This window comes from Mastacembelus armatus, chromosome 11 (genome assembly GCF_900324485.2).
Source record: "Mastacembelus armatus chromosome 11, fMasArm1.2, whole genome shotgun sequence".
NCBI lineage: Eukaryota > Metazoa > Chordata > Actinopteri > Synbranchiformes > Mastacembelidae > Mastacembelus > Mastacembelus armatus.
Window position 1 is genome coordinate 22,145,458 of NC_046643.1, and position 26,331 is coordinate 22,171,788.

The window sequence follows — 26,331 nt, forward strand, 5'->3', positions numbered from 1 at the left end:
AGGGGAAAGCTACGGGAAAACTGCAACAGGTATGTACACAAACAAACAAACAAACAAACAATCAAACAAGCAAACAAACAAAAGCTTATTTTCTCTTTGGTTCCGTGTTAAAGTCACTGTAAACTTAAACCTGCTATTCTGTGATCTTAGCAACCAACTACCGCCGCTGTAGGAGCCGTTCGGTGCCTGTTTATCAACTGGAATTGGTGAGTCTGTTTGTGTCATTGGTGTTAGCATGTTGCTACTAGCATCAGTGTTAGCATGTTGCTACTAGCATCAGTGAGTTTCTATTGACACCAATAATCTCTAGGAATTATTCTGTTGTGTTTTGATGACTTTAATACCAACCCAGCACTTTGCTCTGCATTGTTATTGCTTGGTTTAAACATGTCATGGTACTGAGGGACTGTGATGCTGTGGAGAGCCGTGTTACTGGTTCATACTGGATACGGGTCAGACACACTCCTGTTTGGGGTTCAACCTGATGGCGAGCTAGGCGGGCAGCCTGATGTTCTCCAGTTTGACCCCGTCCTCCTGTGGGTCTGGTAGGAGGCTGTTTCAGCCCTGGTCCCCTCACTAACTCACTCACAGCCACACATTTCCACTGAAGCTGCTCCTCGGCCTTGGACAAGTCACATCCCATGGACAGTTTGCAGGCACTGAAGGGCACATGGTCTGCACTGTTCTGTGTGGTGCATGTGTGTAGTGTGTACGAGTTGTTACTGACCAGGTACCGTTTGTGGTGCGGACTCATCATCTGTCTGGGTACAAGGTCCTGTGTAATTGTGAATGTTGTTACTGTATAATTTCTGTAATTATGTTGGTCAACTTATTGCTTTGTTGTGAACTGGGACCTAAATAGTGAAGTGTATTTCCAACTGCTTCATCTACCCTGAAACCAGCTCCAACCCAAATCTGCAGATTGTATATAGCCTGGGGTTTATATTGTTATATGTTGGTGTTGTTGTTTTGTCAGTCTCACCTTCAGTATAAGGTCCCATCACTAATCAATTTCCTCTTTGTGTCATCATTTACTTCACCACAGCTCCCTGAGCCGAACTAAGTCTTCTGGTATCCCTAGCCTGCCATTAGCAAGTGCTAACATTCGTTAATAGGTTAATCATCTAATCTGGTGGTTAGCCCACAAATATGCTACACTTCCTTTTCAAAATAAAAGCCCCGAGTCTCTAATCCAAATATCCAAACACAGAAGCAAAATCATGAGAAAAAATACAAACATAAGTTTTTCTTCGCTGTTGGTTTGAAGGGAAACACGTCACTCTGTTGGACATCAAACCATAGAAATAAATATATGAACAATAAAAAACATGTAGACAGTCTGTAGTTCAGTCATGGCTGAAATGTTTTATCTATTTATGAGATAATTTTCTGTTGATTGATTATCTTTAATATAATGTAGTTAAATAATAAGTAAGTCACTAGCTGACTGTAGTGTCCTCCAGTTCTTTGTCTGTTGTTTTGAGTTTCAGTGCAGCTGTGGAGTCAGATCAGTTCCTCTGCAGCTGAGGGAGGTTTTTGTACGACGTTGTTTCACTGTGTGAGCGGGTAGCTGTTACTCTGCTGACAGTAATAAACTCCTGCATCTTCAGCCTTAACTCTACTGATGGTCAGAGTGAAGTCAGTCCCAGATCCACTTCCACTGAAACGATCAGAAACTCCAGACTGACGGGTTGATGCTTTATAAATCAGGAGTTTAGGAGCTTCTCCAGGTTTCTGAAGGTACCAGTGGAGCCAGCTGCTAACACTTGAACTGGCTTGACATCTGATGCTGACAGTCTGTCCTGGAACAACAGACTGAGATCCAGGAGACTGAGTCAGGGTGATTTGTCCTGATGAACCTGGAAAACATGAAAAAGAGGAGAAGGCTTATTGAGACCAGTCTTGGAGAAAGACGATCATCATCCAAACAGAAGAGGATCATTTCTTTAACATGGACAATAGATGGAAGAAGCTCAGTGCTGCTCGTGTCAGCGTTTCTCCATCAGAGGAGAACATCATTGTGGTGAACCTGGCTGCATCCTGAAGCAAAGTTTTCAGAAGAGAGTCTCACCCTGAACCAGGAGCCCCACGGTGGCCAGCAGTAGAGTCAGAGACATCATCTTCATCATGGTGCTGCCGGCGTGTGGGTGGCTCTGAAAGGCCTGGACTGCCACTGATCAACACTGGCCTCTTAACGTCTGGAGCACAGAGGCAGGACACATATGCAAACACACAGAGTCAGTCAGCTGCAGCTGCCCTCACCATGGCAGCCTGCTTCCTCCTCACTGCTGCATATTCACATGTACAGGATCAAACAGTCTGGCAGTGAACTCGTCCACTTCTTTGTAGATTGATGTGAAAACAGCTGTGACATGTTTGTGTGTTTGTAAAGTGGAGATTTCACCAAGTGAAGCTGAGACATGAGTTTGCCAAAGTGAAATGATGCTTTGACTCTGAAGCCAGTGTGGATCATTTGTCCCAAAATGCTCAGAGGAATGGAAATTTGAACATCCACAGCTCAGTGACAACTGGGAAAGTCCATGTGTTGAGGATGATCATGTGATGGGACTGAAAGCTGCACACAGAACTTTTAGTCTCACTGAGCTTGTTTGATTTCTGAGTTAATAGTCAGAGAGAGTGTGTCCTCCCATTTGCTTTGGCAGGTTCAGTCTCTGCAGTAAGGCAAGTCAAGTTTATTTATATAGTACAGTTCATACACAGAGTGATTCAAAGTGCTTTACAGAAATAAAAGTCAAGTTAAAAATATATAGGCAAAAAAGAAACAGGAAATAGTAGAAAATGAACTTTAAATGAAATTACAGGAGACTGAGTTCAGATAAAACACTTTCAGTCTTCATATGCTGAGCTAAAAAGAAAAGTTTTTAGCTTGGACTTAAACATTGTCAGAGATGAGGCCTGTCTAACATCATCAGGAAGACTATTCCAGATTTTAGGTGCATAAAACTGAAACGCTGCTTCTCAGGCCTAAAGGAAACATGTAAAGCTTGAACAAGAGGGGTCCCAAGATAGACCCCTGGGGGACCCCACATGTAAATGCCATTTGGTCTGAGACACAGTTACCAATTTCAATGAAGTACTACCTGTCTTCAAGATCGGACTTAAACCATTTAAGGGCAGTACCAGAGATGCCTATGCAGTCCTCTAACCTTTGTAACAGGATCACATGGTCCACTGTCAAAAGCAGCACTCAGATCCAACAGTACTAAGACAGAGACTCTTACAGCATCGGTGTTCAAACAAATCTCTGTATATATATGTTGATGTAGGAATATGAGCTGTATGTGCAGAGGCTGTTTGGGTCTTTAATCATGAAGGTTTGATGCCAACACTGATGCTAGTAGCGACATGCTAACACCAACTAGGACCTAAATAGTGAAGTGTATTTCCAACTGCTTCATCTACCCTGAAACCAGATCAAACCCAAATCTGTAGATTGTATATAGCCTGGGGTTTATATTGTTATATGTTGGTGTTGTTGTTTTGTCAGTCTCACCTTCAGTATAAGGTCCCATCACTAATCAATTTCTTCTTTGTGTCATCATTTACTTCACCACAGCTCCCTGAGCCAAACTAAGTCTTCTGGTATCCCTAGCCTGCCATAAGCAAGTGCTAACATTTGCTAATAGGTTAATCATCTAATCTGGTGGTTAGCCCACATACATGCTACACTTCCTTTTCAAAATAAAAGCCCTGAGTCTCTAATCCAGATATCCAAACACAGAAACAACATCATGAGAAAAATTACAAACATAAAAAAGTTTTTCTTCTCTGTTGGTTTGAAGGGAAACATGTCACTCTGTTGGACATCAAACCATAGAAATAAATATATGAACAATAAAAAACATGTAGACAGTCTGTAGTTCAGTCATGGCTGAAATGTTTTATCTATTTATGAGAGAATTTTCTGTTGACTGATTGTCTTTAATATAATGTAGTTAAATAATAAATAAGTCACTAGCTGACTGTAGTGTCCTCCAGTTCTTTGTCTGTTGTTTTGAGTTTCAGTGCAGCTGTGGAGTCAGATCAGTTCCTCTGCAGCTGAGGGAGGTTTTTGTACGACGTTATTTCACTGTGTGAGCGGCCAGCTGCTACCCTGCTGACAGTAATAAACTCCTGCATCTTCAGCCTGAACTCTACTGATGGTCAGAGTGAAGTCAGTCCCAGATCCACTTCCACTGAAACGATCAGAAACTCCAGACTGACGGGTTGTAGCATAATAAATCAGGAGTTTAGGAGCTTCTCCAGGTTTCTGAAGGTACCAGTGGAGGTAACTGTAGCTAAGACTTGAACTGGTTTTACATCTGATGCTGACAGTCTGTCCTGGAACAACAGACTGAGATCCAGGAGACTGAGTCAGGGTGATTTGTCCTGATGAACCTGGAAAACATGACAAAGAGGAGAAGGCTTATTGAGACCAGTCCAGCTTGGAGAAAGGCGATCATCATCCAAACAAAAGAGGATCATTTCTTTAACATGAACAATAGATGGAAGAATCTCAGTGCTGCTCGTGTCAGCGTTTCTCCATCAGAGCAGAACATCATTGTGGTGAACCTGGCTGCATCCTGAAGCAAAGTTTTCAGAAGAGAGTCTCACCCTGAACCAGGAGCCCCAGGGTGGCCAGCAGTAGAGTCAGAGACATCATTCTCATCATGGTGCTGCCGGCGTGTGGGTGGCTCGGAAAGGCCTGGACGGCCACTGATCAACACTGGCCTCTTAACGTCTGGAGCACAGAGGCAGGACACATATGCAAACACACAGAGTCAGTCAGCTGCAGCTGCCCTCACCATGGCAGCCTGCTTCCTCCTCACTGCTGCATATTCACATGTACAGGATCAAACAGTCTGGCAGTGAACTCGTCCACTTCTTTGTAGATTGATGTGAAAACAGCTGTGACATGTTTGTGTGTTTGTAAAGTGGAGATTTCACCAAGTGAAGCTGAGACATGAGTTTGTCAAAATGAAATGATGCTTTGACTCTGAAGCCAGTGTGGATCATTTGTCCCAAAATGCTCAGAGGAATGGAAATTTGAACATCCACAGCTCAGTGACAACTGGGAAAGTCCATGTGCTGAGGATGATCATGTGATGGGACTGAAAGCTGCACACAGAACTTTTAGTCTCACTGAGCTTGTTTGATTTCTGAGTTAATAGTCAGAGAGAGTGTGTCATCCCATTTGCTTTGGCAGGTTCAGTCTCTGCAGTAAGGCAAGTCAAGTTTATTTATATAGTACAGTTCATACACAGAGTGATTCAAAGTGCTTTACAGAAATAAAAGACAAGTTAAAAGGACATAGGCAAAAGAAGAAACGGGAAATATTAGAAAATGAACTTTAAATTAAAATTACAGGAGACTGAGTTAAGATAAAACACTTTAGATAAAACACTTTCAGTCGTCATATGCTGAGCTAAAAAGAAAAGTTTTTAGCCTGGACTTAAACATTGTCAGAGATGAGGCCTGTCTAACATCATCAGGAAGACTATTCCAGATTTTAGGTGCATAAAACTGAAACGCTGCTTCTCCTTGTTTAGTTCTGACTCTGGGCACAAGCACAAGGCCTGTCCCTGATGTTCTCAGAGTCTGAGATGGTTCATCAACATGTCAGAGATGTACTGTGGTGCTGAGCCATGAAGAGACTTATACTCAAGCAGCACTTTTTTAAAGTCCATTCTCTGAGTAACAGGAAGCCAATGCAGAGATCTGAGATCAGGAGTAATGTGGTTGTACTTCCTGGTTCTAGTCAGGACCAGAGCAGCAGCGTTCTGAATGCAGTGACACAGTGAAGCGACTGGTCCATAGTCATCTGCTGTGAGTGAAATGTAAATCTGAGTGTCATCTGCATAGTTATGGTAGGACACATTATTGCTGCGTATTAACTGGCCTGAAGGAAACATGTAAAGCTTGAACAAAAGGGGTCCCAAGATAGACCCCTGGGGGACCCCACATGTAAACGCCATTTGGTCTGAGGGAGTTACCAATTTCAATGAAGTACTTCCTGACGTCAAGATAGGACTTAAACCATTTAAGGGCAGTACAAGTGCCAGTAACAGGATCACATGGTCCACTGTGTCAAAAGCAGCACTCAGATCCAACAGTACTAAGACAGACTCTGTCAGTGTCGGTGTTCAGACGAATGTCATTTGTCACCAGATTCACTGTAAATATATGTTGATGTAGTGATATGAGCTGAATGTGCAGAGGCTGTTTGGGTCTTTGATCATGAAGGTTTCTGCTGCCTATGACTTTATATTGGACTGGGAACAGGACTTGAAACAGCTGGGATCCAGTATGAGGCTGAGGGCAAAGGTCATGAGCAGGCATTTTCTCACTGACTGTCCCAGTTTGGCTCATCTTGATTCTTTGGCCAGTCCCTTAAAACCATGGGATTATACTGGGATATGAAAGGATGGTGAGACGCTGTCATGGAGAAAGGAGTTTAAATTCCATCAGCATCATTTTGGATCATTGGACCCGTTTTTGTTAAATGTTGATATGAACTGTGTGTGTGTGTGTGTGTGTGTGTGTGTGTGTCCTCAGTGAACTGTATCTGTCTCTGCAGTAGTTTCCAGCTGCAGCAGTCAGTTCAATTTCTGTTCAGTCTGACTGAGGGAGGTTTTTGTACGACCATTTTTCACTGTGTGAACACGTACTGACTGCTGATGTTGTGAAAACTCTGATAGTAATAAACTGCTGCATCTTCAGCCTGGACTCCACTGATGATCAGAGTGAAGTCGATTCCATTTCCTGCTCCACTTCCACTGAATCTGGATGAGATTCCGGACTCTCTGTTTGATGTTAGGTAGATCAGAAGTTTAGGAGCTTCTCCAGGTTTCTGTTGGTACCAGGAGAGGTAGTACTGTGATCTAGAGTAGTGAACTGCTTTTGGACTGGCCTTACAGTCAATAGTGACAGTTTGACCAGGCTGCAGGGATTTGGCTGCTGGCTGAGTCAAAACCACAGTTTGTCCAACAGACTCTGAGGAGAGAGAAGAAACACTGGACATGAGAAGCTGAGGTGAAACTCAGCGACACTGCAAATGATTTTCACATGACAGAAAAGAGATTTTCCTCACCCTGAGTGAAGCAGAGGAGAGTCCAGATGAGGACGGAGATCAGAGTCATGTTTTTGATGAGGAGGATTTCTGTGGCTTCTGTTGTCATGAAGGACAGCTGTCAGTCATCCAGTGTTCAACTCTCAGGACTATAAACTGTCCCAGAGCACTGGAGCATGGTGCTGCTGATGCAAAGTGGCTCTCTATGGAAATGTTCTGACTGAGTCCATCAGGGACTTGGATCACTCTGATCAGGCTGATTATTCATGGATCAATCACTTTATCACAGTATTGATTAGGAATGTGTTGATTTGTGGATTTTTTTTCATAAATATCTGTTTTAAATCTTAAAAATCTACTAAATATTCAACAGATGAATTAATTTGGGGTGTTTTCCTGAGCTCAGTTTTAGTTCATGTTTATAACAGCAGCTGTGTTTTACAAATCACAGGATGTGTTTGAACAGAACACAATCTACAGTTAAACATTTGGTTTGACTGGAATTTAAATTTCACCTATTTCTAAACCTTTAATTTGACAAAAGTATTATGTCTAAAAAATGTTCTGAAAGGTTTTTAATTTTCAGTCTAAGTCCTGGGGAAAGAATATTTCATAAATTTACAAGATCTTACTCAAATATTTAAATTGTCCCAAGTCGTCCTGTGTGTCCAATGAGAATCATTCAACATGATTATATTTATACAGGAGTCTGAATGTTTGAGGGGGTTTAAGACGTAATTCTATATCTAATGTTCACGTTGAATGAACAAATCTCACATTTATGATTCAGGTCTTTTGTGTTTCAGAGGAGAATTTTGTACATCATGGAAATGTAAACCTCACATGTCTGATAACAGATGATGTGTTTCTTTAAACCTCAGTAGTTTACAGATTGAACTTTAACACATCAGAGAAACTAAGTGGCACGTTACCTGTTTATCTGTAGTACTGAAACCTGCCTGTTGCCATGGTTCAGCAGTGATGCCTGTCTGTTGCCATGGTTACTGAGCTCAAAGAGGGAAATGAAACACTGAAGACCAGTTTCATCCAAACTCCCAGTTTCTCTACAATTTGTTCTCTCCTCCTCAAGTGGGCCCCACCCTGACAGTGCTGGGCCCCTCCAGTGAGGAGCTGTAGCAGGGGAAGGCCACGCTCATGTGCCTGGCCAACAAGGCCAACAAAGATTACAGTTTCCATATGATAAAAATAATCTTCATCAAATCAGTTCTTTTATTTTTCATTATTACAAAAACCTTTTTTTTAATTTAACAATAATCAAAAATATTTTCAGAATTTGAAATAAATAGTTCATCATCAGCATAGAAAGATATAAAACTGGAAATATGGACACTCTGCTTCTGTTGAAGAGTTCAGGCACAAAGACAAATTTTAACAAATCAAAACATTTGATAAATTAAAGTGTTAGTACATGTCAGCATATTGTCCATAAAGCATTTTTGCTTTGAAACACAAATGACATGTGGAGAAGAGAACCTCTCCCAGAAATGAAATATGACATATATACTAATTTTACAACGTGAAGTAAACGATATAATGATATGTAGTAATATGAGTATTTCAGTGTAAAATAGTGAAACATGAAGCAAATACCTAAAGTTTTAGTGTTCACATGTTGTTGTACTGTGGATTAAAGTTATCAGAGAATTGAAACATCAGTAGTTTTAGTTTGATGTCCAGCTCAATGTTTCTCATCCTGTTGATATAAAAGTCTGAATGGGCTAAAAACTGTATCTGGTGTTAACATGTAAAAAGTGAATTTTAGTTAATCACATTATTTTAGTGAAAACTCAGATGTTTTACATTTTCAGTGCAGCTGTGGAGACAGATCAGTTCCTCTGCAGCTGAGGGAGGTTTTTATACGACGTTATTTCACTGTGTGAACGGGAAGCTGTCACCCTGTTGACAGTAATAAACTCCTGCATCTTCAGCCTGAACTCTACTGATGGTCAGAGTGAAGTCAGTCCCAGATCCACTTCCACTGAAACGATCAGAAACTCCAGAGTGACGGCTTGTAGCTGCATAAATCAGGAGTTTAGGAGCTTCTCCAGGTTTCTGAAGGTACCAGTGGAGGTAACTGCTGCTAACACTTGAACTGGCTTTACATCTGATGTTGACAGTCTGTCCTGGAACAACAGACTGAGATCCAGGAGACTGAGTCAGGGTGATTTGTCCTGATGAACCTGGAAAACATGAAAAAGAGGAGAAGGCTTATTGAGACCAGTCCAGCTTGGAGAAAGGCGATCATCATCCAAACAGTAGAGGATCATGTCTTTAACATGGACAATAGATGGAAGAAGCTCAGTGCTGCTCGTGTCAGCGTTTCTCCATCAGAGCAGAACATCATTGTGGTGAACCTGGCTGCATCCAGAAGCAAAGTTTTCAGAAGAGAGTCTCACCCTGAACCAGGAGCCCCAGGGTGGCCAGCAGTAGAGTCAGAGACATCCTCATCATCATCATGGTGCTGCCGGCGTGTGGGTGGCTCTGAAAGGCCTGGATGGCCACTGATCAACACTGGCCTCTTAACGTCTGGAGCACAGAGGCAGGACACATATGCAAACACACAGAGTCAGTCAGCTGCAGCTGCCCTCACCAAGGCAGCCTGCTTCCTCCTCACTGCTGCATATTCACATGTACAGGATCTGACAGTCTGGCAGTTCTGTTTCTGTTCAGTCTGACTGAGGGAGGTTTTTGTACGACCATTTTTCACTGTGTGAACACATCCTGACTGTTGATAACATGTAAACTCTGACAGTAATAAACTGCTGCATCTTCAGCCTGGACTCCACTGATGGTCAGAGTGAAGTCGATTCCATTTCCTGCTCCACTTCCACTGAATCTGGATGAGATTCCTGACTGTCTGTTTGATGTTAGGTAGATCAGAAGTTTAGGAGCTTCTCCAGGTTTCTGTTGGTACCAGGAGAGGTAGTACTGTGGTCCAGAGTACTGATGTACTGTTGTACTGGCCTTACAGTCAATAGTGACAGTTTGACCAGGTTGCAGGGATTTGGCTGCTGGATGAGTGTTGTGGCAAAACAATCGTTGTAGGATGAGCAATAAGGAGAGTGCAGACCGACTGTCTTTTATGAATATATTTCTTGCAAGAATTGAGCAAACATTGAACACAATTGATCAGAGTCTTCCCATGTTGTTCCCCATCTGCTCAGCCCCTACTAGGCTGAGGCCGCTACTTATACAGATATGCAAAGTAAATGCAAATAATCATTCGCTTAATCAGATAATTAAGTCTGTACTTCCCTATTGTTCTACAAAGTTATTCCTAATAAGACTATATTCTAGAACTCTATATTCTCATTGGACAGTTAACCCTCCATCCTGGGTGTGCTCTGTTATACTTGTCCCTTCCCCACACCTTGTGTCCTAAGGAACCTTTCTCCCAGATACTCTTCACCAACATCCTTGAGAACACTGTGTCCCTTAGTGTCAGACTATACTAGGTCAGGAAGAACATAAACATCAGACATGATTATGAAAAACACATGAGCCTTAGTAACTCTGTGAATCAACCTGTAAATGAAAACCTGTGAAACCTGAAAACCCAAACCTGGGTCAAGAATACAGTAAGAAACAATAAAAATCATAATTAGTAAGAATGATCAATTCATTTTTCCATTACAATGAGTCACAACCACATTTTGTCCAACAGACTCTGAGGAGAGAGAAGAAACACTGGACTCTGAAAATCTCTTTCTATTTTTTTTTTCCTTCCATATATGTTTTCTAGTTTTCTCTAACTGTGATTGTTTCAAAGTTTCCAGACTAATAAAGATCAGATCATCAAATCAGCTCATTTTCCCTGTGTGTTATTTATTGATTAGGTTATTTAACCCCCTCCTTGAACCACCACCTTATCGTGGTGGAGGGGTTTGAGTGCCCGTATGATCCTAGGAGCTATGTTGTCCGGGGCTATATGCCCCTGGCAGGGTCTCCCAAGGCAAACAGGTCCTAGGTGACGGACCAGACTAAGAGCAGTTCACTGACCTCTTATGAAGCGAAAACCGAGGACCGTGACGCCGCCCTGCATGGCGAAGCCGGGGCCCCACCCTGGAGCCAGGCCTGGGGTTGGGGCCCGTTGGCGAGCGCTTGGTGACTGGGTCTCCCCCCATGGGGCCCAGCCGGGCAAAGAGCAACGTGGGGCCGCCCTTCTGTGGACCCAACACCCGCAGGAGGATCCATAAGGGGCCGGTGCCTAGTGGATTGGGCAGTGGTCGAGGGCGGGGACCTCGGCGACCCGATCCCTGGATGCTGAAACTGCATCTAGGGACATGGAATGTCACCTCATTGGGGGGGAAGGAGCCTGAGCTTGTGCGGGAGGTCGAGCGGTACCGACTAGAGATATTCAGGCTCACCTCCACGCACAGCATGGGCTCTGGAACCCAGCTCCTTGAGAGGGGCTGGACTCTCTTCTACTCTGGAGTTGCTCGCGGTGAGAGGCGGCGAGCTGATGTGGGCTTGCTCATAGCTCCCCAGCTTAGCTGCCACGTGTTGGAGTTTTCCCCCCCAGAGTGAAAGGGTGGTTTCCCTGCACCTTCGGGTCGGGGATAGGCCTCTCACTGTTGTTTCGGCCTATGGGTCTGTTGGGAATGTTTGGCCGAACCCGCTGTCAGAGGGGTCTTTAACTCACACCTCCGAGAGAGCTTCTACCAGATCCCGGGGGAGGCTGGGGACATTGAGTCCGAATGGACCATGTTTTCCATGTTTTCCATGTTTTCGCGGCAGCTAGGAGCTGTGGCCATAAGGTTTCGGGTGCCTGTCGTGGCAGCAATCCCCGAACTCGGTGGTGGACACCGGAGGTAAGGGATGCCGTCAAGCTAAAGAAGGAGTCCTACCGAGCTTGGTTGGCTTGTGGGACGCCCGTGCGCTGGGGCGGTTTGCAACCGAGTGTGAAGCGGCTGGGATGAGAATCAGCACCTCCAAGTCCGAGGCCATGGTACTCAACCGGAAAAAGGTGGCTTGCCATCTCCAGGCCAGGGGAGAGATCCTGCTTCAGGTGGAGGAGTTTAAGTATCTCAGGGTCTTGTTCACGAGTGAGGGAAGGATGGAGCGCGAGATTGACAGACGGATCGGGGCATCGGCAGCAGTAATGAGGTCGGTGTACCGGTCCGTTGTGGTGAAGAAGGAGCTAAGCCAGAAGGCGAAGCTCTCGATTTACCGGTCAATCTACGTTCCTACCCTCACCTATGGTCATGAGCTTTGGGTCATGACCGAAAGGACAAGATCGTGGATACAAGCGGCTGAAATGAGCTTCCTCCTCAGGGTGGCCGGGCGCTCCCTTAGAGATAGGGTGAGGAGCTCGGTCACCCGGGAGGAGCTCGGAGTAGAGCCGCTGCTCCTCCACATCGAGAGGAGTCAGTTGAGGTGGCTCGGGCATCTGTTTCGGATGCCTCCTGGGTGCCTCCCTGGGGAGGTGTTCCGGGCATGTCCCACCGGGAGGAGGCCCCGGGGTAGACCCAGGACACGCTGGAGGGACTGGGAACGCCTCGGTGTCCCCCTGGAAGAGCAGGAGGAAGTGTCCAGGGAGAAGGAAGTCTGGGTATCCCTGATTCGGCTACTGCCCCCGCGACCCGGCCCCGGATAAGCGGAAGAAGATGGATGGATGGTTATTTTAACATTAACACACAGTTCTACAATTACACTGACAATGTTTACAGATAAAAATTGTGATCTGATTTTTAAAAAAAAAGAAACCGACTGCTGTATGTGTGGATAGAATCATTACTTTGTCAAGTTATTTAAAGATATAAAAATCAGAGCTGACAACAGACACTGATGGTCTTCTCTAACCCAGGTCAAAAACCGCCTTATTTTGTATTCTTTCACACCCATGAGTCCCTGAACGCACCACTACATCGACGTGGCATGGCTGAGAGTCATGTGACTCGGCCAGCCAATCGCCTTCGTTGCAGCTGGTATTGCAAACTGTTTCCGGTTCTCCCTTCAATAGCGCGAGGGGAAAGCTATGGGAGAACTGCAACAGGTATGTACGCAAACAAACAAACAAACAAACAAAGGCTTATTTTCTCTTCTGTTCAGTGTTAAATTCACTGTAAGCTTAAACCTGCTATTCTATGCTCTTAGCAACCAACTACCGCTGCTGTAGGAGCCGTTCGGTGCCTGTTTATCAACTGGAATTGGTGAGTCTGTTTGTGTCATCAGTGTTAGCATGTTGCTACTAGCATCAGTGTTAGCATGTTGCTACTAGCATTAGTGTTAGTATCAGAATTAGCATTACTGTTAGCATCAGTGTTAGTATCAGAATTAGCATTACTGTTAGCATCAGTGTTAGCACCTGTATTAGCATTACCTTTAGCATCAGGATTACCATCAGTGTGTTCCTACTGACGACAATAATTTTAGATCATTGGACCTGTTTTTGTTAAATGTTGATTTGAACTGTGAACTGTATCAGTCTCTGCAGTACTTTCCAGCTGCAGCAGTTTTTTTAGTTTCTGTTCAATCTGACTCAAGGAGGTTTTTGTACGACCATTTTTCACTGTGCACAGTGACACAAAGTGACTGAGGCGTCGTACAAAAACCTCTCAGTGCAGAGACACGGCTCTCTGAGTCTGAAACAAACAGTCAACAAAAACAGTCTGTAAAACACAGCTGCTGTTATAAACATGAACTAAAACTGAGCTCCAGAAAACACCCAAATTAATTCATCTGTTAAATCATTCAAAACATTTGAAACAAACATTTCTGAAAAAAATTCACAAAACAAATCCACACAAACATCAATATGACACATTTATAATCATTACTGTGATAAAGTGATTGATCCATGAATAATCAGCCTGATCAGAGTGATCCAAGTCCCTGTTGGACTCAGTCAGAACATTTCCATAGAGAGCCACTTTGCATCAGCAGCACCATGCTCCAGTGCTCTGGGACAGTTTATAGTCCTGAGAGTTGAACACTGGATGACTGACAGCTGTTCTTCATGACAACAGAAGCCACAGAAATCCTCCTCATCAAAAACATGACTCTGATCTCCGTCCTCATCTGGACTCTCCTCTGCTGCTGCTTCACAGATAAAGTCCAGAGAATTCAACTCCTCTCCTCTATGAACGTCTGTCGCTGTGAAGCCGACAAAACCTTGAGGCTGCTTTATGTTTTTGTCTCTGTGTCCTCAGAGTCCAGAGGCCGGGTCACAGTGACTCAGCCAGGAGCAGTGAGCTCTGCTCTGGGAGGCTCCGTCACCATCAGCTGTAAGACCAGTCAGAATGTGGATAATTCAAATCGTCTATCCTGGTACCAACAGAGAGATGGAGAAAGTCCTAAACTGCTCATTTATGCAGCTAGAAGGCGAGCATCAGGGACTCCAGGTCGTTTTGAAGGCCGTGGATCAAACTCTGACTTCACTCTGACCATCATTAGAGTCCAGGTTGAAGATGAAGCAGTTTATTACTGTCAGAGTTATCAAAACATCAACAATAAGGGGTTGTTCGTATTAGATGCAGGAACCAGACTGCAGGTTAAAAGTAAGTTCAACTGTTTGATGCAGGTGTGTGCTGTTTGATTGACAGCTGTGTGCTACTTGTTCTCTAAGCTGATTGGTGTCTCCTAGGGGGAGCAGCACACTGAGGCTCCCTGCAGACCAGTGGAGGAAGGTGGGCTCTGCGACCTCTGAGACCACCCAGGATCTCAGTGTCCGGTCAGAGACACTGACGAGTGACCAGTGTTCCCAGTCCTGACCTGATTCACTGGGACTCTGATTCTGGTTTTACTCTGAAAGTCTCTTTCTATGTTTTTTCTTCCTTCCAGGTATGTTTGCTAGTTTTCTCTAACGGTGATTGTGTCAAAGTTTCCAGACTAATAAAGATCAGATCATCAAATCAGTTCTGTTTCCCTGTGTGTTATTTACTGATTAGGTTATTTTAACATTAACACACAGTTCTACAATTATACTGACAGTGTTTACAGATAAAAATTGTGATCTGTAATAAAAAAAAAAGAAACCGACTGCTGTATGTGGTATGTGTGGATAGAATCATTACTTTGTCAAGTTATTTAAAGATATTAAAATCAGAGCTAACAACAAACACTATAATGGTCTTCTCTAACCCAGGTCCAAACCCGCCTTGGTTAGTGTTGTTTCACACCCATGAGTCCCTGAACGCCCCACTACATCGACGTGCCATGGCTGAGAGTCATGTGACTCGGCCAGCCAATCGCGTTCGTTGCAGCTGGAATCACAAGTTGTTTCCAGTTCTCCCTTCAATAGCGCGAGGGGAAGGCTAACAAACAAACAAACAAACAAACAAACAAAGGCTTATTTTCTCTTTGGTTCAGTGTTAAATTCATTGTAAACTTAAACCTGCTATTCTATGCTCTTAGCAACCAACTACCGCCGCTGTAGGAGCCGTTCGGTGCCTGTTTATCAACTGGAATTAGTGAGTTTGTTTGTGTCACTGGTGTTAGCATGTTGTTACTAGCATCAGTGTTAGCATGTTGCTACTAGTATCAGTGTTTGCATCAGTGTTAGCAATTTGCTACTAGCATCAGTGTTAGCATGTTGCTACTAGCATCAGTGTTAGCATCAGTGAGTTTCTATTGACACCAATAATCTCTAGGAATTATTCTGTTGTGTTTTGATGACTTTAATACCAACCCAGCACTTTGCTCTTCATTGTTATTGCTTGGTTTAAACATGTCATGGTACTGAGGGACTGTGATGCTGTGGAGAACCATGTTACTGGTTCATACTGGATACAGGTCAGACACACTCCTGTTTGCGGTCAAACAAACCTGATGGCGAGCTACAAGCAGCCTGGAGTTCTCCAGTTTGACCCCGTCCTCCTGTGGGTCTGGTAGGAGGCTGTTTCAGCCCTGGTCCCCTCACTAACTCACTCACAGCCACACATTTCCACTGAAGCTGCTCCTCGGCCTTGGACAAGTCACATCCCATGGACGGTTTGCAGGCACTGAAGGACACATGGTCTGCACTGTTCTGTGTGGTGCATGTGTGTACGAGTTGTTACTGACCAGGTACCGTTTGTGGTGCGGACTCATCATCTGTCTGGGTACAAGGTCCTGTGCAATTGTGAATGTTGTTACTGTATAATTTCTGTAATTATGTTGGTGAACTTATTGCTTTGTTGTGAACTGGGACCTAAATAGTGAAGTGTATTTCCAACTGCTTCATCTACCCTGAAACCAGATCAAACCCAAATCTGCAGATTGTATATAGCCTGGGGTTTATGTTGTTATATGTTGGTGTTGTTGTTTTGTCAGTCTCACCCTCAGTATAAGGTCCCATCACTAATCAATTTCCTCTTTGTGTCATCATTTACTTCACCACAGCTCCCTGAGCCGAACGAAGTCTTCTGGTATCCCTAGCCTGCCATAAGCAAGTGCTAACATTCGTTAATAGGTTAATCATCTAATCTGGTGGTTAGCCCACATTTATGCTACACTTCCTTTTCAAAATAAAAGCCCTGAGTCTCTAATCCAGATATCCAATCACAGAAGCAACATCATGAGAAAAATTACAAACATAAAACTTTTTCTTCACTGTTGGTTTGAAGGGAAACATGTCACTCTGTTGGACATCAAACCATAGAAATAAATATATGAACAATAAAAAACATGTAGACAGTCTGTAGTTCAGTCATGGCTGAAATGTTTCATCTATTTATGAGATAATTTTCTGTTGACTGATTGTCTTTAATATAATGTAGTTAAATAATAAATAAGTCACTTGCTGACTGTAGTGTCCTCCAGTTCTTTGTCTGTTGTTTTGAGTTTCAGTGCAGCTGTGGAGTCAGATCAGTTCCTCTGCAGCTGAGGGAGGTTTTTGTACGACGTTGTTTCACTGTGTGAACGAGCTGTAACTCTGCTGACAGTAATAAACTCCTGCATCTTCAGCCTGAACTCTACTGATGGTCAGAGTGTAGTCAGTCCCAGATCCACTTCCACTGAAACGATCAGAAACTCCAGACTGACGGGTTGTAGCTGCATAAATCAGGAGTTTAGGAGCTTCTCCAGGTTTCTGAAGGTACCAGTGGAGGTAGCTGCCAACACTTGAACTGGCTTGACATCTGATGTTGACAGTCTGTCCTGGAACAACAGACTGAGATCCAGGAGACTGAGTCAGGGTGATTTGTCCTGATGAACCTGGAAAACATGAAAAAGAGGAGAAGGCTTATTGAGACCAGTCCAGCTTGGAGAAAGATGATCATCATCCAAACAGAAGAGGATCATTTCTTTAACATGGACAATAGATGGAAGAAGCTCAGTGCTGCTCGTGTCAGCGTTTCTCCATCAGAGCAGAACATCATTGTGGTGAACCTGGCTGCATCCTGAAGCAAAGTTTTCAGAAGAGAGTCTCACCCTGAACCAGGAGCCCCAGGGTGGCCAGCAGTAGAGTCAGAGACATCATCATCATCATCATCATCATGGTGCTGCCGGCGTGTGAGTGGCTCTGAAAGGCCTGGACGGCCACTGATCAACACTGGCCTCTTAACGTCTGGAGCACAGAGGCAGGACACATATGCAAACACACAGAGTCAGTCAGCTGCAGCTGCCCTCACCATGGTAGCCTGCTTCCTCCTCACTGCTGCATATTCACATGTACAGGATCAAACAGTCTGGCAGTGAACTCGTCCACTTCTTTGTAGATTGATGTGAAAACAGCTGTGACATGTTTGTGTGTTTGTAAGGTGGAAATTTCACCAAGTGAAGCTGAGACACGAGTTTGCCAAAGTGCAATGATGCTTTGACTCTGAAGCCAGTGTGGATCATTTGTCCCAAAATGCTCAGAGGAATGGAAATTTGAACATCCACAGCTCAGTGACAACTGGGAAAGTCCATGTGCTGAGGATGATCATGTGATGGGACTGAAAGCTGCACACAGAACTTTTAGTCTCACTGAGCTTGTTTGATTTCTGAGTTAATAGTCAGAGAGAGTGTGTCCTCCCATTTGCTTTGGCAGGTTCAGTCTCTGCAGTAAGGCAAGTCAAGTTTATTTATATAGTACAGTTCATACACAGAGTGATTCAAAGTGCTTTACAGAAATAAAAGACAAGTTAAAAGTACATTGGCAAAAAACGAAACAGGAAATAGTAGAAAATGAACTTTAAATGAAATTACAGGAGACTGAGTTCAGATAAAAGACTTTCAGTCGTCATATGCTGAGCTAAAAAGAAAAGTTTTTAGCTTGGACTTAAACATTGTCAGAGATGAGGCCTGTCTAACATCATCAGGAAGACTATTCCAGATTTTAGGTGCATAAAACTGAAACGCTACTTCTCCCTGTTTAGTCCCGACTCTGGGCAGGTGCAGAAGGCCTGTCCCTGATGTTCTCAAGAGTCCGAGATGGTTCATATGGCACTAACATGTCAGAGATGTACTGTGGTGCTGAGCCATGAAGGGACTTATACACAAGCAGTGCTGTTTAAAAGTCTGTTCCCTGAGTGACAGGAAGCCAGCGCAGAGATCTGAGAACAGGAGTAATGTGGTTGTACTTCGAGGTTCTGTTCAGGACCAGAGCAGCAACATTCTGAATGCAGTGACACAGTGAATCGACTGGTCCATACTCATCTGCTGTGAGTGAAATGTAAATCTGAGTGTCATCTGCATAGTTATGGTAGGACACATTATTGCTGTGTATTAACTGACCTAAAAGAAACATGTAAAGCTTGAACAAAAGGGGTCCCAAGATAGACCCCTGTGGGACCCCACATGTAAATTCCATTTGGTCTGAGACACAGTTACCAATTTCAATGAAGTACATCCTGTCATGAAAATAGCACTTAAACCATTTCAGGGCAGTACCAGTGCCAGTAACAGGATCACATGGTCCACTGTGTCAAAAGCAGCACTCAGATCCAACAGTACTAAGACAGAGACTCTGCCAGCGTCTGTGTTCAGACGAATGTCATTTGTCACCAGATTCACTGTATATATATGTTGATGTAGGGATATGAGCTGTATGTGCAGAGGCTTTTTGGGTCTTTAATCATGAAGGTTTCTGCTGCTGATGACTTTATATTGGACTGGGAACAGGACTTGAAACAGCTGGGATCCAATATGAGGCTGAGGGCAAAGGTCATGAGCAGGCATTTTCTCACTGACTGTCCCAGTTTGGCTCATCTTGATTCTTTGGCCAATCCCTTAAAACCATGGGATTATACTGGGATATGAAAGGATGGTGAGACGCTGTCATGGAGAAAGGAGTTTAAATTCCATCAGCATCATTTTGGGTCATTGGACCTGTTTTTGTTAAATGTTGATTTGAACTGTGTGTGTGTGTGTGTGTGTGCGCGCGCGCGTGTGTGTGTGTGTGTGTGTCCTCAGTGAACTGTATCAGTCTCTGCAGTAGTTTCCAGCTGCAGCAGTCAGTTCAGTTTCTGTTCAGTCTGACTGAGGGAGGTTTTTGTACGACCATTTTTCACTGTGTGAACACGTGTTGACTGTTGATGCTGTGATAACTCTGACAGTAATAAACTGCTGCATCTTCAGCCTGGACTCCACTGATGGTCAGAGTGAAGTCGATTCCATTTCCTGCTCCACTTCCACTGAATCTGGATGAGATTCCTGACTGTCTTTCTGATGTTCTGTAGATCAGAAGTTTAGGAGCTTCTCCAGGTTTCTGTTGGTACCAGTGGAGGTAGTACTGTGATCCAGTGTAGTGAGCTACTTTTGGACTGGCCTTACAGTCAATAGTGACAGTTTGACCAGGCTGCAGGGATTTGGCTGCTGGCTGAGTCACAACCACATTTTGTCCTACAGACTCTGAGGAGAGAGAAGAAACACTGGACATGAGAAGCTGAGGTGAAACTCAGCGACACTGCAAATGATTTTCACATGACAGAAAAGAGATTTTCCTCACCCTGAGTGAAGCAGAGGAGAGTCCAGATGAGGACGGAGATCAGAGTCATGTTTTTGATGAGGAGGATTTCTGTGGCTTCTGTTGTCATGAAGGACAGCTGTCAGTCATCCAGTGTTCAACTCTCAGGACTATAAACTGTCCCAGAGCACTGGAGCATGGTGCTGCTGATGCAAAGTGGCTCTCTATGGAAATGTTCTGACTGAGTCCAACAGGGACTTGGATCACTCTGATCAGGCTGATTATTCATGGACCAATCACTTTATCACAGTATTGATTAGAAATGTGTCATATTGATGTTTGTGTGGATTTGTTTTGTGAATTTTTTTCAGAAATGTTTGTTTCAAATGTTTTGAATGATTTAACATCTAAAACGTTTAGTTTGAATTTGAGACGTTAAAAATCTACTAAATATTCAACAGATGAATTAATTTGGGTGTTTTCTGGAGCTCAGTTTTAGTTCATGTTTATAACAGCAGCTGTGTTTTACAGACTGTTTTTGTTGACTGTTTGTTTCAGACTCAGAGAGCCGTGTCTCTGCACTGAGAGGTTTTTGTACGACGCCTCAGTCACTTTGTGTCACTGTGGTGGACTTTTGGTGGAGGAACCAGACTGGAGTTTGGAAGTAAGTTTCTGATCATATATTAAATATTGGAGCTTAAGTTAAGGTTTTCATTTCTGTGTCTGAACATTTGTAGCAGATAAATTTCCAGTGGGCTGATTGAAATCACTGGAAAATCTGAATTTTAAAATATTTTCATCCCCTTTTATTTTGAAAACCAAAGAGATTTACTGAACTTTCCATTTTCTAGTTCAGATGTAAAATCTGAAAAACACCAATTGTCCTTTAAATGTTTTTCCAAGTTTGGTCTTTAACTGTCTGTTTTGAAGTGTTCTGACTTTGAGCTAAAACACTGATAACTGAGATGAAAATATCTGACTATTTCAAATGTCTTTAAATCTCAGTGGGAATGAATTTTGACATTTTTCTGAGGCTGTTTGTTTTTTATAAAATCAGATTTTTGGACACTGATTATTTGTGTCTGATCACGTCTCTAAAAGTTTCTGATAATCGTTTGCACTTTTTATAATTTGACAGTTAAAATATCACGTCTTTGAACCAAACCATCAAAACTGTAAACGGATTCAAACTGTAGTTTGTTCTTTCCATTAAAGAGTTGAAATGAAAAATCAGAGACATGCAGCTGTTGAATAGTAGAATCAGTCTGTTTGCAGTGTGGCCTGATATATTTCAGGTCATATGAGGACGGTCTCTGTGCTGATGTGCATGAGAGGTTTGTTAAAGGGAAGTGAAACAATGTGTGAGTCAGTGACTGGTGGAGCAGAAAAACCATCTGACACAAAGTCCTTAAAGGAGAAAATCCACTCTGACACAGGAAAGGTGTCCAGGTGTCTGCTGTTTGATTGACAGCTGTGTGGTACCTGTGCTCTAAGCCGATCGGTGTCTCCTAGGTGATGCCCGTCCCACCCTGACGGTGCTGGGCCCCTCCAGCCAGGAGCTGCAGCAGGGGAAGGCCACACTCATGTGCCTGGCCAACAAGGGCTTCCCCTCAGACTGGAGTCTGGCCTGGAAGGTGGACGGCAGAAGCAGCAGTGGGGAGGAGAGCAGGAGCCCCGGGGTGCTGGGGAACGACGGCCGCTACAGCTGGAGCAGCACCCTGAGACTCCCTGCAGACCAGTGGGGGAAGGTGGGCTCTGTGACCTGTGAGGCCACCCAGGGCTCCCAGAGTCCGGTCACAGAGACACTAAGGAGAGACCAGTGTTCCCAGTCCTGACCTGACTCACTGGGACTCTGATTCTGGTTTTACTCTGATTCTGGTTTTACTCTGTAACTGACTCTCATTCTGTAGCTGACATGTTTCAGTAGAAAGATTCACCAAATTATCTCAGTGTTTCTGTGTATTTTCTGTGTATTGCAGTTTCCATATAATAAAAATAATCTTCATCAAATCAGTTCTTTTATTTTTCATTATTACAAAAACCTTTTTTTTAATTTAACAATATTCAAAAATATTTTCAGAATTTGAAATAAATAGTTCATCATCAGCATAGAAAGATATAAAACTGGAAATATGGACACTCTGCTTCTGTTGAAGAGTTCAGGCTCAAAGACAAATTTTAACAAATCAAAACATTTGATAAATTAAAGTGTTAGTACATGTCAGCATATTGTCCATGAAGCATTTTTGCTTTGAAACATAAATGACATGTGGAGAAGAGAACCTCTCCCAGGAATGAAATATGACATATATACTAATTTTACAACGTGAAGTAAACGATATAATGATATCAGACTTCCTGTCTGATTTAGTGCTTAGATCAGATAAAGTCATTATAGTGGGAGATTTTAACATTCATGTAGATATTGAAAATAACAGCCTCAGCATTGCATTTAATTCTATATTAGATTCAATTGGTTTCATTCAAAACGTTAATAAACCCACCCACTGTTTTAATCACACCCTTGATCTTGTTCTGACCTATGGCATCGAAATTGAACATCTAATAATTTTTCCCCCAAATCCTGTTTTGTCAGATCATTCTTTAATAACTTTCGAATTTAAAATGATGGATCATGCAGCGTCTGGAAGAAAATTCCACTACAGCAGATGTTTATCCGACAACGCTGTTAATAAATTTAAGAAAATGATTCCATCTTTATTTGCATCTATGCCAAGTATAAACATAGTGGAGGGCAGCTGCCTTAATCCTACTCCCTATCAAATTGATCATGTTGTTGACAGCGCTGTAACCTCACTGCGTGAAACGCTTGATTCTGTAGCCCCTCTGAAAAAGAAGTTAGTGATTCAGAGGAGACTAGCCCCATGGTATAATTTACATGTTCGTACCTTAAAGCAGGCATCACGAAGGCTGGAAAGGAAGTGGCGTTCCACAAACTTAGAGGAAATTTTTCTAGCCTGGAAAAACAGTCTACTAACATATAAAAAAGCTCTCCGTAAAGCCAGAACTGCATACTATTCATCACTAATAGAGGAAAATAAGAACAATCCCAGGTTTCTTTTCAGCACTGTAGCCAGGCTGACAAAAAGTCACAGCTCCGTTGAGCCCAGTGTTCCCTTAGCTCTCAGCAGTGATGAATTTATGAGTTTCTTTACAAATAAAATCACAACTATTAGAGATAAAATTCAGCAGATGCTTCCTATACCTGCAATAAATGAATCTTTTACTACAGTAGCTCTTGAATCATCTGTAGGACCTCAGTTATGTTTAGACTGCTTCTCTCCTATAGATCTCTCTGAATTTACATCAGTAGTTGCTTCATCGAAATCATCAACGTGTCTCTTGGACCCCATCCCGACTAGACTGCTTAAAGGCACCCTGCCATTAATGAACTCATCTTTATTGGACTTGGTAAATTTATCTCTAGTATCAGGCTACGTACCACAGGCCTTTAAGACTGCAGTAATCAAACCTTTGCTCAAAAAGCCTAGTCTTGATCCAGGAGTCTTGGCTAATTATAGACCAATATCCAACCTGCCATTTATTTCTAAAATCCTAGAAAAAGCTGTTGCTAAGCAGCTATCAGACCACTTACACGGGAATGAACTATTTGAAGATTTTCAATCAGGATTTAGAGCACATCATAGTACAGAAACAGCACTGTTGAAAGTTACCAACGATCTTCTCTTAGCCTCAGATAATGGAGTTGTTTCGATACTTGTCCTCCTAGACCTTAGTGCAGCATTCGACACCATTGACCACAACATCTTATTACAGAGACTGGAGCATGTGATTGGTATCAGAGGAACAGCGTTAAAGTGGTTCCAATCCTATTTATCGGACAGATTCCAGTTTGTTCATGTCCATGATGAACCTTCCACACGAACAAAAGTTAGTTATGGAGTTCCACAAGGTTCTGTGCTAGGACCGATTCTGTTCACCCTGTACATGCTTCCTTTAGGATATATCATTAGGAAGCACTCTATTAATTACCACTGCTATGCGGATGACACTCAGTTATATCTATCTATTAAACCTGTTAACACAAACCAGTTAACCAGACTTCAAGCCTGTCTAACTGACATAAAGGCCTGGATGACCAGTAACTTTTTACTTTTAAACTCGGAGAAAACAGAAGTCATTATATTTGGGCCAAAAAATCTCAGAAACAACTTTTCTAAAATTATAGCTACTCTAGATGGCATAGCCCTGGCCTCCAGCACTACTGTGAAAAACCTTGGAGTTATTTTTGACCAGGACATGTCCTTTAACTCACACATAAAACAAATTTCTAGAACTGCATTTTTTCACCTGCACAACATTTCCAAAATTAGGAACATCCTGTCTCAAAATGATGCAGAAAAACTAGTCCATGCATTTGTTACCTCAAGGCTAGATTACTGTAAGTCATTACTATCTGGATGTCCCAATATCTCCATAAAAAGCCTCCAATTAATCCAGAATGCCGCAGCCAGAGTCCTGACAGGAACTAGCAAGAGAGATCATATTTCTCCTATATTGGCTTCTCTTCATTGGCTCCCTGTAAAATATAGAATAGAATTTAAAATCCTTCTTCTCACATACAAATCCCTTCATAATCAAGCTCCTTCATACCTTAAAGACCTCATAGTACCATATTATCCCAATAGACCACTTCGCTCTCAGAGTGCAGGCCTACTTGTGGTTCCCAGAGTTCTCAAAAGCAGAATGGGAGGCAGAGCCTTTAGCTATCAAGCGCCTCTCCTGTGGAACCAGCTCTCAGCCTGGGTTCAGGAGGCAGACACTCTCTGTACTTTTAAGGCTAGACTTAAAACCTTCCTCTTTGACAAAGCATATAGTTAGGGCTGGCTTCAGGCAACCCTGAACCATCCCTTAGTTAGTTATGCTGCTATAGGCCTAGACTGCCCGAGGACCATCGGTGCACTGAGCTCCCCTACCCTAACCCCCCCCCCTTCTCTCCCACCTCATGTATATTCCACCATTGAATGTCACTAACCTTGTGCTCTCTCTCTCTCCCCTAGTTTGTGCTCTCTCCCTCTCTCTCTCTGTTCTCTCTGTACCTTCTGCAGGTGTCCCTGGTCCTGGAGCTGTTTATCGCTGATGTGCAGTTACTGGTCCCACCACCTTGCAGTGTCTATTTGTTGTTTATTGTTGCTGTTCTTTTCTCTCTGCTCTATCCACTCACCCCAACCGGTCGAGGCAGATGGCCGCCCAAACTGAGCCCGGTTCTGCTGGAGGTTTTTTTCTTCTGTTAAAGGGAGTTTTTTTCCTCTCCACTGTCGCCAAGTGCTTGCTCATAAGGGAATTGTTGGGTTTTTAGTTTTAGTTTTTGTAAAGTGCCTTGAGATGATTTGTATTGTGATTTGGCGCTATACAAATAAAATTGAATTGAATTGAATTGAATATGTAGTAATATGAGTATTTCAGTGTAAAATAGTGAAACATGAAGCAAATATCTAAAGTTTTAGTGTTCACATGTTGTTGTACTGTGGATTAAAGTTATCAGAGAATTGAAACATCAGTAGTTTTAGTTTGATGTCCAGCTCAATGTTTCTCATCCTGTTGATATAAAAGTCTTAATGGGCTAAAAACTGTATCTGGTGTTAAAATGTAAAAAGTGAATTTTAGTTAATCACATTATTTTGAGTGAAAACTCAGATGTTTTACATTTTCAGTGCAGCTGTCGAGTCAGATCAGTTCCTCTGCAGCTGAGGGAGGTTTTTGTACGACGTTGTTTCACTGTGTGAACGGGAAGCTGCTTCCCTGCTGACAGTAATAAACTCCTGCATCTTCAGCCTGAACTCTACTGATGGTCAGAGTGAAGTCAGTCCCAGATCCACTTCCACTGAAACGATCAGAAACTCCAGACTCACGTGATGCAGCATTATAAATCAGGAGTTTAGGAGGTTCTCCAGGTTTCTGAAGGTACCAGTGGAGGTAGCTGCTAACACTTGAACTGGCTTGACATCTGATGTTGACAGTCTGTCCTGGAGCAACAGACTGAGATCCAGGAGACTGAGTCAGGGTGATTTGTCCTGATGAACCTGGAAAACATGACAAAGAGGAGAAGGCTTATTGAGACCAGTCCAGCTTGGAGAAAGACAATCATCATCCAAACAGAAGAGGATCATTTCTTTAACATGGACAATAGATGGAAGAAACTCAGTGCTGCTCGTGTCAGCGTTTCTCCATCAGAGCAGAACATCATGGTGGTGAACCTGGCTGCATCCTGAAGCAAAGTTTTCAGAAGAGAGTCTCACCCTGAACCAGGAGCCCCAGGGTGGCCAGCAGTAGCGTCAGAGACATCATCATCATCATGGTGCTGCCGGCGTGTGGGTGGCTCTGAAAGGCCTGGACGGCCACTGATCAACACTGGCCTCTTAACGTCTGGAGCACAGAGGCAGGACACATA

At 43.2% G+C, this 26,331-nt stretch overlaps 1 protein-coding gene and 7 gene segments (V, D, J or C); 1 reads left to right on the forward strand and 7 right to left on the reverse strand.

The window, feature by feature from the left end:
- Nucleotides 1-1,536: 1,536 nt before the first annotated feature.
- LOC113126656 (Ig kappa chain V region 3381-like) lies at nt 1,537-2,126 on the reverse strand. The segment is given in 2 exon segments: nt 1,537-1,859; nt 2,072-2,126. Coding segments are annotated over 2 exon segments (363 nt in total).
- Nucleotides 2,127-4,087: 1,961 nt separating this feature from the next.
- Nucleotides 4,088-4,702, reverse strand: LOC113126654 (immunoglobulin kappa variable 2-29-like). The segment is given in 2 exon segments: nt 4,088-4,398; nt 4,615-4,702. Coding segments are annotated over 2 exon segments (369 nt in total).
- A 1,923-nt stretch (nt 4,703-6,625) lies between these two features.
- On the reverse strand, nt 6,626-7,146 carry LOC113126649 (immunoglobulin kappa variable 3-11-like). The segment is given in 2 exon segments: nt 6,626-6,993; nt 7,091-7,146. Coding segments are annotated over 2 exon segments (393 nt in total).
- Nucleotides 7,147-8,959: 1,813 nt separating this feature from the next.
- LOC113126657 (immunoglobulin kappa variable 3-20-like) lies at nt 8,960-9,538 on the reverse strand. The segment is given in 2 exon segments: nt 8,960-9,270; nt 9,487-9,538. Coding segments are annotated over 2 exon segments (363 nt in total).
- A 4,549-nt stretch (nt 9,539-14,087) lies between these two features.
- Nucleotides 14,088-21,908, forward strand: LOC113126692 (immunoglobulin lambda-1 light chain-like). The gene is made up of 4 exons (XM_033325439.1): nt 14,088-14,144; nt 14,244-14,548; nt 20,507-20,562; nt 21,411-21,908. The coding sequence occupies exons 1-4, from the start codon at nt 14,088-14,090 to the stop codon at nt 21,731-21,733; spliced, it is 741 nt and encodes a 246-aa protein (XP_033181330.1). The 3' UTR covers nt 21,734-21,908.
- LOC113126673 (immunoglobulin kappa variable 1-39-like) lies at nt 15,040-17,492 on the reverse strand. The segment is given in 2 exon segments: nt 15,040-17,224; nt 17,441-17,492. Coding segments are annotated over 2 exon segments (357 nt in total).
- LOC113126646 (Ig kappa chain V region 3381-like) lies at nt 19,485-20,004 on the reverse strand. The segment is given in 2 exon segments: nt 19,485-19,843; nt 19,941-20,004. Coding segments are annotated over 2 exon segments (393 nt in total).
- Nucleotides 21,909-25,655: 3,747 nt separating the features above from the next.
- Nucleotides 25,656-26,231, reverse strand: LOC113126670 (Ig kappa chain V region 3381-like). The segment is given in 2 exon segments: nt 25,656-25,963; nt 26,180-26,231. Coding segments are annotated over 2 exon segments (360 nt in total).
- Between the last annotated feature and the right edge of the window lie 100 nt (nt 26,232-26,331).

What these genes read in the sequence shown, in the direction of transcription:
- LOC113126692 (XM_033325439.1), top strand. Translation starts at nt 14,088, where the DNA reads ATGACTCTGATCTCCGTCCTCATCTGGACTCTCCTCTGCTGCTGCTTC. An exon ending in GCTGCTGCTTCACAGATAAA is followed by an intron (nt 14,145 to 14,243) that starts GTCCAGAGAATT and finishes GTGTCCTCAGAG; the next exon opens with TCCAGAGGCCGGGTCACAGT. An exon ending in AACCAGACTGGAGTTTGGAA is followed by an intron (nt 20,563 to 21,410) that starts GTAAGTTTCTGA and finishes GGTGTCTCCTAG; the next exon opens with GTGATGCCCGTCCCACCCTG.